This window comes from Lolium perenne, chromosome 2 (assembly GCF_019359855.2).
Source record: "Lolium perenne isolate Kyuss_39 chromosome 2, Kyuss_2.0, whole genome shotgun sequence".
Lineage (NCBI taxonomy): Eukaryota > Viridiplantae > Streptophyta > Magnoliopsida > Poales > Poaceae > Lolium > Lolium perenne.
In genome coordinates, this window is record NC_067245.2 from 68,478,703 (window position 1) to 68,496,796 (window position 18,094).

Consider the following 18,094-nt stretch of genomic DNA (forward strand, 5'->3'; position numbering starts at 1 on the left):
TCCGCCACCAACAACCTTCACGTGGTCCTTGACTCCTACTGGTTCGATAACCTTGGTTTCTTACTGAGGGAAAACTTGCTGTTGTACGCATCACACCTTCCTCTTGGGGTTCCCAACGGGCGTGTGCTTTACGCGTCATCAAGCTCTTTTTCTGGCGCCGTTGCCGGGGAGATCAAGACACGCTGCAAGGGGAGTCTCCCACTCCCAATCTCTTTACTTTGTTTTTGTCTTGCTTTACTTTACTTTATTTACTGCTTTGTTTGCTTTCTCTATATCAAAAATACAAAAAAATTAGTTACTTGCTTTACTTTATTTACTGTCTTGTTTGCTTTCTTCATATTAAAAACACAAAAAAATTAGTTACTTGCATTTACTTTATTTAGTTTGCTTTATTTACTACTGCTAAAATGGGTACACCTAAGAATACTAAGTTGTGTGACTTCACTAGCACAAATAATAACGATTTCCTATGCACACCTAATGCTCCACCTGCTGCTACAGCAGAATTTTATGAAATTAAACCTGCTTTACTAAATCTTGTTATGAGAGAGCAATTTTCTGGTGTTAGTTCTGATGATGCTGCTGCCCATCTTAATAATTTTGTTGAACTTTGTGAAATGCAAAAGTATAAGGATGTAGATGGTGACATTATAAAACTGAAATTGTTTCCTTTCTCCTTAAGAGGAAGAGCTAAAGATTGGTTGCTATCTTTGCCTAAGAATAGTATTGATTCATGGACTAAATGTAAGGATGCTTTCATTGGTAGATATTATCCTCCCACTAAAATTATATCTTTGAGAAGTAGCATAATGAATTTTAAACAATTGGATAATGAACATGTTGCCCAAGCATGGGAAAGAATGAAATCTTTAGTAAAGAATTGCCCTACCCATGGACTGACTACTTGGATGATCATCCAAACCTTTTATGCAGGATTGAATTTTTCTTTGCGGAACCTATTGGATTCAGCTGCTGGAGCTACTTTTATGTCCATCACCTTAGGCGCCGCAACAAAGCTTCTTGATGATATGATGATTAATTACTCTGAATGGCACACTGAAAGGGCTCCACAAGGTAAGAAGGTAAATTCTGTTGAAGAAACCTCCTCCTTGAGTGATAAGTTTGATGCTATTATGTCTATGCTTGTGAATGGTAGATCTAATGTTGATCCTAATAATGTTCCTTTAGCTTCATTGGTTGCTCAAGAAGAGCATGTTGATGTGAACTTCATTAAAAATAATAATTTCAACAACAATGCTTATAGGAATAATTTTGGTAACAACAACTATATGCCATATCCTGCTAGTGGTAACCCTTATGGTAATTCTTATGGTAGATTTGTTTTGCCTGATGAGGAAAAGATGCTAGAAATTGAAAGAGCTACTAAAAGCTTTATGCAATCACAATATGAGAAAAATCAATTGTTTACTAAAACTATGAACGAACAATCTGCCTTGTTGAAAAATATAGGGAATCAACTTGAAAATTTGAATATGGAGATTTCTGGTTTGCAAACTAAGCTTTCAAATGCTGAAAACCGAATCTCATACATGTCTGAGTCAAAATCTTCTTTAATTAATAAAATGGCTGCTAAACCTGAGGATAATGATAACAAAATTGTTACTACAGCAAACGCCATCCAAGTTCGAATTAATGAAAATATTAGATTGATGGTTGAATTGCATGCTAGGTGGGAAACAGAAGAAAAATTTGCTAAAGAGAATAATGTAGCTAAAGTTTGGACTATTACCACCACTAGTAATGTTGATGCTTCACATGTTGCTACGCCTCCTACTATCAATGGTAAAATAATTGGTGTTAGCAATGTTTCTACTCCTAATGCAAAGCGTGCAAAACTACCTGAAACTGCTAAAACTGCTGAAACTGCTTGTGATAAAACTGCTGAAATTTTTCAGAACATTGGGGACTATGATCCCATTGCTTTAGATCATAATGGTTTAGATTTTTATGATTGTCACATCTCTGAAGTTATTAAGTTCTTACAAAAACTTGCTAGAAATCCTAATGCTAGTGCTATAAATTTGGCCTTTACAAAACATATTACAAATGCTCTCATTAAAGCTAGAGAAGATAAATTAAAACTTGAAACTTCTATTCCTAGGAAGTTGGAAGATGGTTGGGAACCCATCATTAAGATGAAGGTCAATGATTTTGATTGTAATGCTTTATGTGATCTTGGTGCAAGTATTTATGTTATGCCTAAGAAAATCTATAATATGCTTGACTTGCCACCATTGAAAAATTGTTATTTGGATGTTAATCTTGCTGATAATTCTATAAAGAAACCTTTGGGGAGGATTGATAATGTTCGCATTACGGTTAGCAATAACCTTGTCCCTGTTGATTTTGTTGTCTTGGATATTGAATGCAATGCATCTTGTCCCATTATTTTGGGAAGACCTTTTCTTCGAACTGTTGGTGCTATTATTGATATGATGGAAGGTAATATTAAGTATCAATTTCCTCTTAAGAAAGGTATGGAACACTTCCCTAGAAAGAGAATGAAATTACCTTTTGATTCTATTATTAGAACAAATTATGATGTTAATGCTTCATCTCTCGATAATACTTGATTCACACTTTCTGCGCCTAGCTGAAAGGCGTTAAAGAAAAGCGCTTATGGGAGACAACCCATTATTTTACTTATGCACTTTTGTTTTATATTTGAGTCTTGGAAGTTGTTACTACTGTAGCAACCTCTCCTTATCTTTATTTTATTGCATTGTTGTGCCAAGTAAAGTCATTGATAGTAATGTTGATACTAGATTTGGATTACTGCGCAGAAACAGAATTCTTACTGTCATGAATTTGAGCAGCCCCCTCTGTAGGTAACTCATAAAAATCTGCCAATTTACATGCGTGATCCTCAGACATGTACGCAACTTTCATTCAATTTGAGCGTTTTCATCTGAGCAAGTCCAGTGCCTCTAAAAAATTCGTCTTTACGTACTGTTCTGTTTTGACAGATTCTGCCTTTTATTTCGCATTGCCTGTTTTGCTATGTTTGATGGATTTCTTTGTTCCATTAACTTTCAGTAGCTTTGTGCAATGTCCAGAAGTGTTAAGAATGATTATGTCACCTCTGAATATGTGAATTTTTGATTATGCACTAACCCTCTAATGAGTTTGTTTTGAGTTTGGTGTGGAGGAAGTTTTCAAGGATCAAGAGAGGAGGATGATATAATATGATCAAGAAGAGTGAAAACTCTAAGCTTGGGGATGCCCCCGTGGTTCATCCCTGCATATTTCAAGAAGACTCAATCATCTAAGCTTGGGGATGCCCAAGGCATCCCCTTCTTCATCGACCACTTATCAGGTCACCTCTAGTGAAACTATATTTTTATTCTGTCACATCTTATGTGCTTTACTTGGAGCGTCTGTATGTTTTTATTTTTTGTTTTTGTTTGAATAAAATCGGATCCTAGCATTCTTTGTGTGGGAGAGAGACACGCTCTGCTGTTTCATAATGAACACTGGTATTCTTAGCTTTACTTTTAATGTTCATGGCGAAGGTTGAAACTACTTCGTTCATTGTTATATGGTTGGAAACAAAAAAATGCTTCATGTGGTAATTGGTATAATGTCTTGAATAATTTGATACTTGGCAATTGTTGCGCTCAAATAGATCATGTTTAAGCTCTTGCATCATGTACTTTGCACCCATTAATGAAGAACTACCATAGAGCTTGTTGAAATTTGGTTTGCATGATTGGTCTCTCTAAAGTCTAGATATTTTCTGGTGAGGTGTTTGAACAACAAGGAAGACAGTGTAGAGTCTTATAATGCTTGCAATATGTTTTTATGTAAGTTTTGCTGTACCGGTTCATACTTGTGTTTGCTTCAAACAACCTTGCTAGCCTAAGCCTTGTATTGAGAGGGAATACTTCTCGTGCATCCAAATCCTTGAGCCAAAAACTATGCCACTTGTGTCCACCATACCTACCTACTACATGGTATTTCTCTGCCATTCCAAAGTAAATTGCTTGAGTGCTACCTTTAAAATTTCATTCCTTGTCTTTGCAATATATAGCTCATGGGAAAATAGCTTAAAAACTATTGTGGTATTGAATATGTCGCTTATGTATCTTATTTCTTATAAGTTGCTTGTTGAGCGGTAACCATGTTTCTGGGGACGCCATTGATACGTCTCCGACGTATCGATAATTTCTTATGTTCCATGCCACATTATTGATGATATCTACATGTTATATGCACATTTTATGTCATATTCGTGCATTTTCTGGAACTAACCTATTAACAAGATGCCGAAGTGCCAGTTCCTGTTTTCTGCTGTTTTTGGTTTCAGAAATCCTAGTAACGAAATATTCTTGGAATCGGACGAAATCAACGCCCAGGTTCCTATTTTGCCCGGAAGCATCCAGAACACACGAGAACCACCAGAGAGGGGGCACTGGGCCCCCAGACCATAGGCCGGCGCGGCCCAGGCCCTGGCCGCGCCGCCCTATAGTGTCGTCGCCCCTTCGACCTTCTGACGCCGCCTCTTCGCCTATATAAAGCCCCTGGACCTAAAACCTCGATACGGAAAAGCCACGGTACGAGAAACCTTCCAGAGCCGCCGCCATCGCGAAGCCAAGATCTGGGGGACAGGAGTCTCTGTTCCGGCACGCCGCCGGGACGGGGAAGTGCCCCCGGAAGGCTCCTCCATCGACACCACCGCCATCTCCATCAACGCTGTTGTCTCCCATGAGGAGGGAGTAGTTCTCCATCGAGGCTCGGGGCTGTACCGGTAGCTATGTGGTTCATCTCTCTCCCATGTACCTCAATACAATAATCTCATGAGCTGCCTTACATGATTGAGATTCATATGATGATGCTTGTAATCTAGATGTCGTTATGCTAGTCAAGTGAATTTTACTTATGTGATCTCCGGAGACTCCTTGTCCCACGTGTGTAAAGGTGACAGTGTGTGCACCGTGTGGGTCTCTTAGGCTATATTTCACAGAATACTTATTCACTGTTATGAATGGCATAGTGAAGTGCTTATTTATATCTCTTTATGATTGCAATGTGTTTTGTATCACAATTTATCTATGTGCTACTCTAGTGATGTTATTAAAGTAGTTTTATTCCTCCTGCACGGTGTAATGGTGACAGTGTGTGCATCCGTGTTAGTACTTGGCGTAGGCTATGATTATGATCTCTTCTAGATTATGAAGTTAACTATTGCTATGATAGTATTGATGTGATCTATGCCTCCTTTCTTAGCATGAAGGTGACAGTGTGCATGCTATGTTAGTACTTGGTTTAGTCGTATTGATCTTTCATGCACTCTAAGGTTATTTAAATATGAACATTGAATTGTGGAGCTTGTTAACTCCGGCATTGAGGGTTCGTGTAATCCTACGCAATGGTGTTCATCATCCAACAAGAGTGTAGAGTATGCATTTATCTATTCTGTTATGTGATCAATGTTGAGAGTATCCACTAGTGAAAGTGTAATCCCTAGGCCTTGTTCCTAAATACTGCTATCGCTGCTTGTTTACTGTTTTATTGTGTTACTACTGCTGCGTTACTACTGCTTGTTTACTGTCCTGGGCAAAGCACTTTTCTGGTGCCGTTGCTACTACTTATTTATACCACCTGTATTTCACTATCTCTTCGCTGAACTAGTGCACCTATTTGGTGTGTTGGGGACACAAGAGACTTCTTGCTTTGTGGTTGCAGGGTTGCATGAGAGGGATATCTTTGACCTCTTCCTCCCTGAGTTCGATAAACCTTGGGTGATCCACTTAAGGGAAAACTTGCTGCTGTTCTACAAACCTCTGCTCTTGGAGGCCCAACACTGTCTACAGGAAAAGGAGGCGGGCGTAGACATCAGCCATCAACTATTACACCTTTGTTGAATATCATGTGAGTTGCTATGCATGTTCGTATTGTCTGAAGTAAGGGTGATTTATCATGATCAAATGATTTGAGTATGCATATTGTTAGAGAAGAACATTGGGCCGCTAACTAAAGCCATGAACCATGGTGGAAGTTTCAGTTTGGACATCAATCCTCAATCTCTTATGAGAATATTATCTGTTGTTGAATGCTTATCCATTAAAGAGGAGTCCATTATCTGTTTTCTATGTTGTCCCGGTATGGATGTCTAAGTTGAGAATAATCAAAAGCGATAAATCCAATGCGAACTTTCTCCTTAGACCTTTGTGCAGGCGGCATAGAGGTACCCATTTGTGACACTTGGTTGAAACATATGTTATGCAATGATAATCCATGTAAATCCAAGCTAATTAGGACAAGGTGCGAGCACTATTGGTAATCTATGCATGAGGCTTGCAACTTATAAGACGTCTTATGCATAACACATATGAATTATTACTACCATTGACAAAATTGTTTCTATGTTTTCAAAATAAAAGCTCTAGCACAAATATAGCAATCCATGCTTCCCTCTGCGAAGGGCCTTTCTTTTACTTTATGTTGAGTCAGTTTACCTACTTCTTTCTATCTTAGAAGCAAACACTTGTGTCAACTGTGTGCATTGATTCCTACATACTTGCTTATTTGCATTCATCATATTTTTTTTTTGAGGAAATATTTGCATTCATCATATTACTTTGTGTTGACAATTATCCATGAGATAAACATGTTGAAGTTGAAAGCAACCGCTGAAACTTATATCTTCCTTTGTGTTGCTTCAAAACTTTCTACTAAGAATTTATTGCTTTATGAGTTAACTCCTATGCAAGTCTTATTGATGCTTGTCTTGAAAGTACTATTCATGAAAAGTCTTTGCTACATGATTCAGTTGTTTAATCATTGTCTTTACCATTGCTTCGAATCACTTCATTCATCTCATATGCTTTACAATAGTATTGATCAAGATTATGATAGCATGTCACTTCAGAAATTATCCTTGTTATCGTTTACCTACTCGAGGGCGAGTAGGAACTAAGCTTGGGGATGCTTGATACGTCTCAAACGTATCTATAATTTCTTATGTTCCATGCTACTTTTATGATGATACTCACATGTTTTATACATACTTTACATCATTATTACGCATTTTCCGGCACTAACCTATTGACAAGATGCCGAAGAGCCAGTTGCTGTTTTCTGCTGTTTTTGGTTTCAGAAATCCTACAAAGGAAATATTCTCGGAATTGGACGAAATCAACGCCCAGAGTCTTATTTTTCCACGGAGCTTCCAGAAGACCGAAGAGGATACGAAGTGGGGCGATGAGGCGCCCAGACCACAAGGTCGCGCGGCCAAGGGTGGGCTCGCGCCGCCCTATGGTGTGGGGCCCTCGTGCCTCCACCGACCATGCCCTTCCGCCTACTTATAGCCTCCGTCGCGAAAACCCTTTTACCGAGAGCCACGATACGAAAAACCTTCCAGAGACGCCGCCGCCACCAATCCCATCTCGGGGGATTCAGGAGATCGCCTCCGGCACCCTGTTGGAGAGGGGAATCATCTCCCGGGGGACTCTACATCACCATCATCGCCTCCGGACTGATGTGTGAGTAGTTCACCCTTGGACTATGGGTCCATAGCAGTAGCTAGATGGTTGTCTTCTCCTCATTGTGCTATCATGTTTAGATCTTGTGAGCTGCCTATCATGATCAAGATCATCTATTTATAATGCTACATGTTGTGTTTGTTGGGATCCGATGAATATGGAATACTATGTCTAGTTGATTATCAATCTATCATATATGTTGTGTTTATGATCTTGCATGCTCTCCGTTGCTAGTAGAGGCTCTGGCCAAGTTGATACTTGTAACTCCAAGAGGGAGTATTTATGCTCGATAGTGGGTTCATGCTTCCATTGAATCTGGGACAGTGACAGAAAGTTCTAAGGTTGTGGATGTGCTGTTGCCACTAGGGATAAAACATCGATGCTTTGTCTAAGGATATTTGTGTTGATTACATTACGCACCATACTTAATGCAATTGTCTGTTGTTTGCAACTTAATACTGGAAGGGGTGCGGATGCTAACCCGAAGGTGAACTTTTTAGGCATAGATGCATGCTGGATAGCGGTCTATGTACTTTGTCGTAATGCCCAATTAAATCTCATAGTAGTCATCATGATATGTATGTGCATTGTTATGCCCTCTTTATTTGTCAATTGCCCAACTGTAATTTGTTCACCCAACATGCTATTTCTTATTGGAGAGACACCACTAGTGAACTGTGGACCCCGGTCCATTCTTTTACATCTGAATACAATCATCGCAATCATTGTTCTTTACTTGTTCTTTGCAAACAAACATCATTTTCCACACCATACATTTAATCCTTTGTTTCTGACAAGCCGGTGAGATTGACAACCTCACTGTTAAGTTGGGGCAAAGTATTTGGATTGTGTTGTGCAGGTTCCACGTTGGCGCCGGAATCCCTGGTGTTGCGCCGCACTACACTCCGCCACCAACAACCTTCACGTGGTCCTTGACTCCTACTGGTTCGATAACCTTGGTTTCTTACTGGGGGAAAACTTGCTGATGTACGCATCACACCTTCCTCTTGGGTTTCCCAACGGGCGTGTGCTTTACGCGTCATCAATGCCGTTTTCTCAAAAGATAATTTGGCCCTCTTTGCGAGAGGAACATTATCATCATCAGAGCTGTTTAAGAAAAATAAATGATTAGCATACAGAACAATGAAGGACAAGTCACAAAGGGATAAAGATGCTCACAGGTCCAGGTCATCTTCGGCAGCAAAGAAGCCTGACGGCCCTTTTTTGGCAGGGGAAGGTGGAGAAGTTCCAACGGCATCATTATCTTGTCCGCTAGGACTTGATTCATCTGTTGTAATAAAATCTTCGTCTATCTGCTTACGACGCCTGCTCCTGATGAAGGCATCATCCTCGGCAGCGTCGTCCTCTTGGACATCGCTGTCCTCAAGGGCCTGCTGGACGTCCTCGATCTCCTCGGAATCATCATCGTCATCCTCTGGTTCCACACCGCTTTCCGGCGTAGGAGGATAGCATTGAGCAACGGTGGAGGCCTATCAAGAGAAGAAAGTTTGTAAAGCACAACGAAGAAAGAAGCAATAACAGCAAGCAAGAAGCAACAAAAATTACCTCAGTCGGGAGATGGTTTAGATCATAAGGGGGACGAGCCGATGTCAAGACAATATTGTCCTTCATACTGAGGCACGTCAAGCGACGAACTTCATCTTGGAGTTCATCAGCCGACAGGTCGGCAGAGCTGACCCTCGACTTGTCATCCTTGCCAGTATAAAGCCATAATTGGTGGGGTCGAGACATTAGCGGCTGCACTCGACATTGTAAGAACACTGAGAGTACCTCAGTGCCGCACATCGTCAAGCCTCCCGTATTCTTCAGGACGACGACCTGGTCGAACAGTCTGTCGGCTATCACCCTCTCTTCGGGAGAAAGGGCGTTTCGCCAGGACTTCTTCGGATGAGCTACCAGGACATCTTCAAAAGGAGGGAGATTCGAGCGCCGCCCAGGCACCGAGGGGTCTCGCATACAAAACCATTTGTTGCGCCAGCCCTGGATGGATTCCTTCATCGGGTAGTCGAAGTAGTCGACCTCCTTCCTGACAACAAAGCCAACGCCACCGACGATGGGGGGGGGGCATTGCTGTCGTTATGACGCTTCACATAGAAGATCTTCCTCCAAAGACCCCAGTGGGGGTCAATGCCGAGGAAGGCCTCACAGACAGTAATGAAGATGGAAAGGTGGAGAATGGAGTTTGGGGTCAGCTGCCAGAGCTGAATCCCGTAGAAGAAAAGAAGGGAGCGAAGAAATTCGTGGGCAGGAAGAGAGAGACCACGGAGCAAGAAAGCAGCGAACATAATAGTGAAGCCCTTCGGAGGCCTTGGGCGAGAAACGGCACCTGGAAGACGAATGTCATCGTCAGATGAGGAGATGAGGCCGAGGGCTCGCAACCTGTTCACGTCGCGATTGGAAATGGCGGAGGCGCTCCAGTCGCGGCTGACTTTGGCCGCGTCCGAGGCGCTAGTGCTCTTCTTCTTGCCCATGGCGCGTGGAGCTCTTGAAGGAAGAACAGAGGAGACATGAAAGGCTGGGCGAGAAGATGAGCAGTGAGAGGCGTGAAAAGTAAAAGCAAGGAGGCCCTCTATTTATGCCGTAAAAATTTATGCAAGATCGTGGCCATAACTCCACAGGCATCGTGGGAGGTGGATCAGATCTGGCTGTACACGTGGCGTCTAAGAGAAGAACGGAACCGGCGGCCCATTATTCCCACGATGTGCGAAAATCGAGGAGACGCCTCGGTCGGTGCGCGTGCACTGGTCACTTCCTAAAAACTGCCCACGCGGAATTAGGGTGGGCCCGTCAGGTCAAGTCTTGTCAGTCAAACCACAGCAGCAATACGTCAACAGTGACGTCGTAAAGACTGTCGTGAGCATTCGAAGAAAAATGAAGAAACATCGGATGGTCATGTGTTCGGACTCGGGGGCTACTGGAAGACATCGGGAGCGCTGGAAGCGCACCCGATAAAATGAGGACTCGAAGATATTCCTGTGAAGAAACGACTGAAGAAAAAGATGATTGCTCAGCTCGAGTATGCACCCGGTTGCAAGCGCCCGTGCCCAGACTCGGGGGGCTACTCCCATTGGGAGCGCTGGACGCGCACCCGACAGAACTTTTTTGCACTCCAGGATCATGCCCGGGGACTTGATTCTGTGTAGGGAAACGTTGTTTTACCATCGGCAGTTAACCAGCAAAAGTTGGGCACGTTACTCATTATCCCTTACGCGTGGAAAATATATCGGATGACCTATGAAGACTTGCAGAAAAACTTCGGCAGAGCAAAACGTTCGAGTGGTACAACTTGAGTCTACGCACGGATTGCAAGCATCCGTACCTAGACTCGGGGGCTACTCCCATTGGGAGCGCTGACGCGCACCCGACAGAAGAAGATGATGCTGATTCAAGATGAACAAGAACAATCAAGGAGAAGAACATTGAGAGGAGGCATGATTTAGTCTCTCCCGAACTATTTTCGGCTAGACACTCGGGGGCTACTGACGTGGGCATTACCCTTCGGATAACCGACATTGCCCTATCCTGTACAATCTAGTTGGAGGCCCATGAAGGCACTTGAAGGCAAGGCGGGCCACTTGGATGGCGCACCAGAAGGTTCCTTGGCGGGAAAGACAAGGAAGGAGCCGAACAAGGAAAGTTTAGATTTAGAACTACTGTAAATCTAGTCGTACTCGGTTAGACCTCTTGAGACCTGGCCTCCTATATAAAGGCCAGGAGAGGGGCTGCCGAGGGACACGATCAACCATAGCAATCTTAGCCACCAAAAGTCTAGAGCTAGGTCGCCGCAGCACTTAGCCTCTCGACGAGATCTCAGCCGAACCCTTCGGCACCCCATTGTAACCCAATATCTTCATAATCAAGATCAGACAGGCGGGACGTAAAGGTTTTACCTCATCGAGGGCCCCGAACCTGGGTAAATCGCTCTCCCCGCTTGTCTGTGAACCGATGTCTCGTGTCAGCCTACAGGATTCCATCAACCCTAAGCCCCAATCGAAGGGCATTGCCGAGGAGTACCCTCGACACTAGGAGGCGGAAGCGGCGGCGGCGGCGAAAGCGGAGGATGAGGACGGCGAGGACCTCGAGTGGTCCGACGACAGGTCAGACCCGGAGGAGAAGGCGTCACAACAGCGGCGTGATCATCGAGTTCTTCGAGTCGCATAAGAAGTTGCAGGACGACGCCCGTGCCTGCTAGGAGGACAACGCTGAGCGGTGGCGCCACGCCGTCGACCTCTCCATCCGGCAGGCACCGGTTCAGGAGGCGGGTCGCATCTTCTTCGCGGACGAGCGGTGGCAGCTCCTCGAGAACGCGGCGGAACGGTGTGTTCTCGTCACACTGCGGAGGGAGAGGCGGCACGGCGAACGAGCAGCGACGGAGGGGAGGCGACGACGGGGCGGGACCGTCGAACGCACCGCCGAGCAGCCAATAGGCTAGGGTTTAGATGATCCTAGATGTTTTAATTCAAACTTGTAAAATATAATTAAATTTAAATGAGATCGGTTTTATATCATGTTTCTGAGTTTTTATTCATAAAAATCTATGGGGCAACTGGTTTGGGAGGCGCTGGTGTGGTAGGCCGTTCCCCAAAGAGAGGATGATGTGTCGGACTGTAGGCGCTTCCGATAGGGCTATGTCGGCGCACCTGCCGGCGCATGTTTGGGAGACTCTAGTGGAGATGCTCTAAAAGTACTTTAAAATATCGTAATTTTATGTTATGTTAAATATAAAATATACCACTCCGTTCCAGTCTATATTATTATTTTTTCTGAAAAGTGAAACCAAATTAAAGTTGAACCACCGAGGAGAGTGACTCAGGTCTACCAGTGTCAATCCCGGCCGCCACACCATTCTTCCCCTTGCTCACACGACGGGACTGCCGCCACCATCGCCCTTCTCTTTTCTTCACCAAGCTCCATCGCCCCGAGCATCTCCAATGCCGTTTCTCTCTCCTCCACCAAGTCCGCTCCAGACTGGGCATCCCCACCGCCTCACGGCGCCCACTCCACGCTGCCATCTCCGCGCCGAGATTGGACGCCGCCTCCCGGAAAATCAAGTCCGGCGGCGTCCATGTCGACACCACGACGGCGAATGCCGGGGTGGCCTCCCATCCTCTCTTTCTCCGCCTCTCACTGCAGCGGAGGAAGCCATGGGCCCAGATCCAGGCCCAACACGATATTGGTCCAGGCCAAACCCGATATGGCCCAGGCCCAAGTCAGATTACCGGCCTGCCCACTTCAACCCCACCATCCTTTCGAAGAGGCAAGGTTGCGCGGGCGCTATATAGCACCGCCTCTTCTTCTCCGTATCCGTCGTCTTCTCCGGTGTGCTGAAAGAAACCTTCCGGCGTCCTAAAACCAGGTTTGTACAACGAGCTCTTCAATCTTTGGTTGGTTTGGCGCATGAGTTCTTGCGGGGTTGATTTGCATTAGCGTAGCTTGTGCAACAGCAGCGAATTTGGTTAAGTACTAGACGCTCTTCTTGGCTGGGAATAGAAATGGTTCTTGATCCTCCACCTCTTTTTCCTCCCTGTGCTGCTCTGCGTCCCGAATTAACAAGAGTTCTTGCGGGATTGATTTGTGGAGTAGAAAAGAGCTCTTCCCATCTTTTCTTGGTTTGATGCGTGAGGTCCTGCTGGGTTAATTCGTGGCGTATCTTGTACAACAGTACCGAATTTGGTTGAATACTAGCTAGACGCTGATTTGGCTAGAGTAGTTCTTGATCCTCATCTTCCTCCCTGTGCTGCTCTGCGTCCCGAATCAACAAGAGTTCTTGCGGGATTGATTTGTGGAGTAGAAAAGAGCTCTTCCCATCTTTTCTTGGTTTGATGCATGAGGTCCTGCTGGGTTAATTCGTGGCGTATCTTGTACAACAGTACCGAATTTGGTTGAATACTAGCTAGACGCTGTTTTGGCTAGAGTAGTTCTTGGTCCTTCTCTTCCTCCCTGTGCTGCTCGATCTGCTCCCCGAAGTTGATTTGTGGAATAGAAACGAGCTCTTTCAATCTTTTCTTGGTTTGATGCATGAGTTCTTGCGGGGTTAATTCGTGGAGTATCTTGTAGGACATTTGCGAATTCGGTTGATTGCTAGTCGCTGTTTTTGGCTAGAATAATGGTTCTTGATCCTCCTCTTCCTTCCTGTGCTTCTCTGCTTCCCCAGGTAGAAGACTTCTTGCGGGGTTGATTTTTGGAGTACCTAATACAACTATGCCAAGAATTGTGGAACTAGTTTCGAATCTAGAATGGTTCTTTGTCACGGATTGTTACTTTCGTCTTTCTCTTCCTGCCTGCCTGTGCTTGTTTGCTTTCCAGAGGAAGATTTGTTCTGTACATTACGATTTAGGGGCACTAAAGCATGATTCCTAGTTTCTTGGCTTGATGAGTTCCTGTTGATTAGCTGCTATATCGATTCTGATTTTGGTGAAATCATGGAGGTTGTTGGCTAAAACGGTTCTTGATCGTGGATATGCTATACAATAGGAGTAGTAGGTTCTAGTGGGTTTTGGTTGGATTTTCGGTGTTCAATTTTTGTAAGTGCAAACTGGGAAATGTATACCATTGTTTCTTACTGGGCTACTCTTGTGCATATTATCAGTTTCTTGTTTTTGAACTTTCCACGATGTTCTCTGTGGTACAGGAAACAGGAAATGGATCGTGAAGAATGTCGGCAGGCGCTACTGACTCGAGTTCTGGGACTTCAGATGCTTAACCGATGGGGTGCAGAAGAAATTGTTCACCGCATCTTCAACGTACTTACACTTGAAAATATCAGGCTGTATGTGAATGCACCGGCTGCAGACATACGCACCCTGATTGTCAGGATGGAGTCTGAGTTGCTGCCCAGGGCTCCATCACCAGGGTCTGAGTTCCCGCCCCCCTCTTGGGCCCCTCAGGGTCAGGCTCTTCCTGCTGATCAAATCGGAACTTCGCAGCTCCCTGGTTCATCAAGCGTCTCAGATGATGGAATGCGTGATTTCCTGGACCCCTCTTGGAACTCCCAGGGTCAGTCAAGCAGCACTTCTGTGGCGGTCCAGTCTGCCCACACTGGTCAAACTGAAACTTCACAGCTCCCTGGCTTCTCAAGTGTCCCAGACGATGGAGTGCGTGATTCTCTGCACCCCTCTTGTTACTCTCAGGCTCAGTCAAGCGGCACTTCTGTGGGGACCCAGTCTGCCCAGGCTGGTCAGCATTCACAATTGTCAAGTGTCCCAGGGTGCTCAAATGTCACTGGATGTCCTCCCAGTAGCTCAAGGCAGTGGCCTGACACCTGCCGCGTCTACATCTCTACACGTGGACTTTGCCCGATGGGTTTAAGTTGTGGTTTCTCTCATGGATTTGGGTCATCAGGAAAATTTGAGATGGAAATCAGGGGAATTCTGCTGCAGATGGGAAGACCAGTTTTCATAGGGGAGGTGCCAAGGTTGTACTTCCTTCTGTACCAAAAGGATCTGCCAGTGGGATCTGTTTTGGATCCTTGGGCCCTACCAATGTTGCTTCGGGCTCTGCATACAGTTTGTTGGATTCCTGACAGGTCTTTTTTATGATCTCATCTCTAATCTGTTTACTTTAGATATATGCTTTTCACTTTGAATTATATTTCTATCATAAATTAGCAATGGCACATCTCTTTTCTTTTTTCTAAACGTTCTGATTATGACAATTCATGCTTCAACGCAGGCCTCGAAATTTTCTAGTCCTGGTGGAACATTCGCAGGCATACCTGAATTACCCTAATCATCTACGTAACTCGGGAGTGTTGGGCCCTAACTTGATTTATATCAGATTCTCTGCTGAAAGCAGATCCATTTGCACAGGATTAAATGTTTCTGAATATTTCAGGTATCGTCTTGTAACTTCAGTGTTGGAAGGCCTTTAAAAGAAGCTCCCAAGTGCTATACCATTATGTTAATATTGTCATGATATTTCTTCCAGCAATTACGGGCCTGTCATGTCTGTGAGCATTCCTCGTGAACGCTCATTTGGTTTTGTGAGATTCCAGTATCCCGAGACAGTAACGCTACTATTATCAGACTGGAACCCTCAGATCCCTCACTTCATCTTGGGAGAACCAGTTCGTGTCTACCGTTATATCCCCAAGCCAGAAGCCAAACTAAAGTAAGGATTGTGTCCTGGTTGTTTTCTTTTGCTTGCTTCAGTGTTGTCCTACTGTATAGTGTGAACTTACATCTGTAATTTCTGTTCGAACAATATCTCATGTATTGTTTCTCATATCCATGTTCAGAATTTTTAGCTATGGTGGAAATGCTGCATGACATGTTTCTAAGTGCTTATGGCTTTCTTTTTAAAACATTTTGAGACTAGTTATTGGATGATTGTTCTTTTGGTGCTTAATTTGGGAGTTGTGAGTAGTTGGAACTATGGTGAAGACCAAGGCTCCCTTTTGTATCATTAGGTGGAGTTGTGAGCTAATCTCCTTTCCAATATCATTATCCATTTAGGGTGCCAGTCCCAGAGCTTGATTTGCACGCTTTGTACTTTTTATATGCTACTTATTTGAATCATATTTGAATAATTTTTGATAGCGCTACACATTAGGCTACTTATTTGAATCTTTATTTGCGCATCTAGGTGCCAACCATATCATCTTTATGTAAACGCCATTGGCGCCTTTTTTCTATCCATGGTTTCTTTTGCAATTTTGGGTGCTAATCCATTCCCTGACTTTTAACTAATTCTATCCATGGCATTAGTTTGTTTTGTTACACTGATTATGCAAGGTTGTACGTTACTCAATATATATTTTTTAACATCACTAGTTTAGGAATAAAGGACATCAATGCTCAAGTCTGGAAGTGTTGCAAATGCAGGAACTCTGCAGGGAACCATGGGCTAGAAAATGGGCGTGCACCAGAAATGGCTCTACCACTAGCTCATAACCAACCTTCTCACTCTCAGATGGAAATCGGTCCTCTAGAAGGTATCCATATGAAATTCCCTATTCTATGGTTGTCCTTGTATTATGTTGCGCATTCGCAGTCCCTTTATTACTAAGCTTGTTTTGTAATTCTTCTAGGTGGAGATGCGACAGGATCATCTTACGGAGATTCAGCAGATCACAGCCAACCTTCTCACTCTCAAGTGGAAATAAATCCTCCAGAAGGTATATATGAAATTTCCCTGGTCTATGGTTGTCCTTGTAGTATGTTGCTTGCACCTTTGCAGTCCTTTTATTGCTAAACATGTTTTGCAATTCTTATAGCTGGACAAGTGCCGAATGGCTTGGAGATAAATCCTGTAGAAGGTATCCATACGAAATTTCCCTAGACTATGGCTGTCCTTGTATTATGTTGCCACCTTCACAGTCCTTTTAGTACTAAGATTGTTTTGTAATTCTTCTAGGTGGACAAGTGGCAGGTGGCTTGGGCGAAGAGGCAGCAGATGAACAGATGTGAGTTTCCCTATTTATGTCAGCATATTCAGCTACCATCTATCAACTTTTAGGATGCTTTATCAAGCTGTTGTTATGCAACCTAAAATGATTGAAGTCAATGCAGCAAGACTGATCTTATAATTGTTGCGACAAAACAAATTATACTGAAACCAAAGCACTTCACATGTCTATCTCCTGTTAGTTAATCTGGTGGCAAAGTTCTGAACCATGTGAGCTTTTTTGCAGTGCTGATGAGATCGTCCCAGCTCTTCCAGGTTTTCCAGATGTCGGTTGTTTCTACAAGCAGACCTGACCAGCCAGCAGAGCAAGTGCAGTCATTAGAAATGCATTCTCCTTCAGATGCTGTTGATTAGATAGATATACTCTACACGACATATTGTAGATTAGACGTGGTATACTTCAGGCGCAGGAAAGCTTCAGTACGTTACGCTGAAGCCATATTATAGTGGATCGCAAGCACTTTTGTGGTTTCCTGTAGATCATATAAACCAACTCCAGATACAGTAACGTCAACATTGGCAATTTTGTACATCCGAAGGAAGCATTTTCCTTGACTGTCTGATTTTGGGGCCATTCCCCTGCTGATACATCTAAGCATCCTTGTAATTCTACTCTACAGAAGAGTATTTTTGGTAGTTAACAGCAAAGCAGAAAAGATTTGGTGCATGCATATGACACCGAGAGTATAGTCGTATAGGCATACAGATCATACATGCATGTTTCATTTGGGGAATATAAGGAAGTATCCGAGCTTTGGTTAACTTGAGTACATAATTGGTGTTCTCTTTTTCTTTGAGAGAGAGGGAGTACATTATTATTCTGGTAATGGGAAGAAGTGTGGTAGAACATGGCTGGAGGCATATATGCCTGGAGAAATGCCGAATTTTTTTTACAGTGTGGAGTCGGGCGGTGCTAGTCTGCTAGGGGGTAGAGTGCCAAGGCCCTTCCAGCGGCAGCACGTGACCAAGCGGCCTTTTCCGCTCCCAATCTGTGCCTGTCAACTGCAATGGATGGCTGGAGAAAAGAGCGCACTCAGGTTTGTTCACCTTGATTTTAGATAGACGAAACGCACTTATATTTTTAATAATCTTCTTTTAAAAGGGTTGTGGTGACATTGACAGACTGCACAAAATTTAGCCAAATATTTATTTGTTTAAGACAC

General features: G+C 43.8%; 1 protein-coding gene across 1 annotated transcript; it reads left to right on the top strand.

The window, feature by feature from the left end:
* The first annotated feature begins 12,312 nt into the window (after positions 1 to 12,312).
* LOC127332873 (uncharacterized) lies at positions 12,313 to 17,693 on the top strand. The gene is made up of 9 exons (XM_051359207.2): positions 12,313 to 12,882; positions 14,158 to 15,051; positions 15,198 to 15,359; positions 15,453 to 15,635; positions 16,349 to 16,458; positions 16,555 to 16,641; positions 16,741 to 16,782; positions 16,881 to 16,929; positions 17,158 to 17,693. Exons 2-9 carry the CDS (start codon positions 14,168 to 14,170, stop codon positions 17,222 to 17,224), a joined length of 1,584 nt encoding a protein of 527 aa, XP_051215167.1. The 5' UTR covers positions 12,313 to 12,882; positions 14,158 to 14,167; the 3' UTR covers positions 17,225 to 17,693.
* Positions 17,694 to 18,094: the final 401 nt, after the last annotated feature.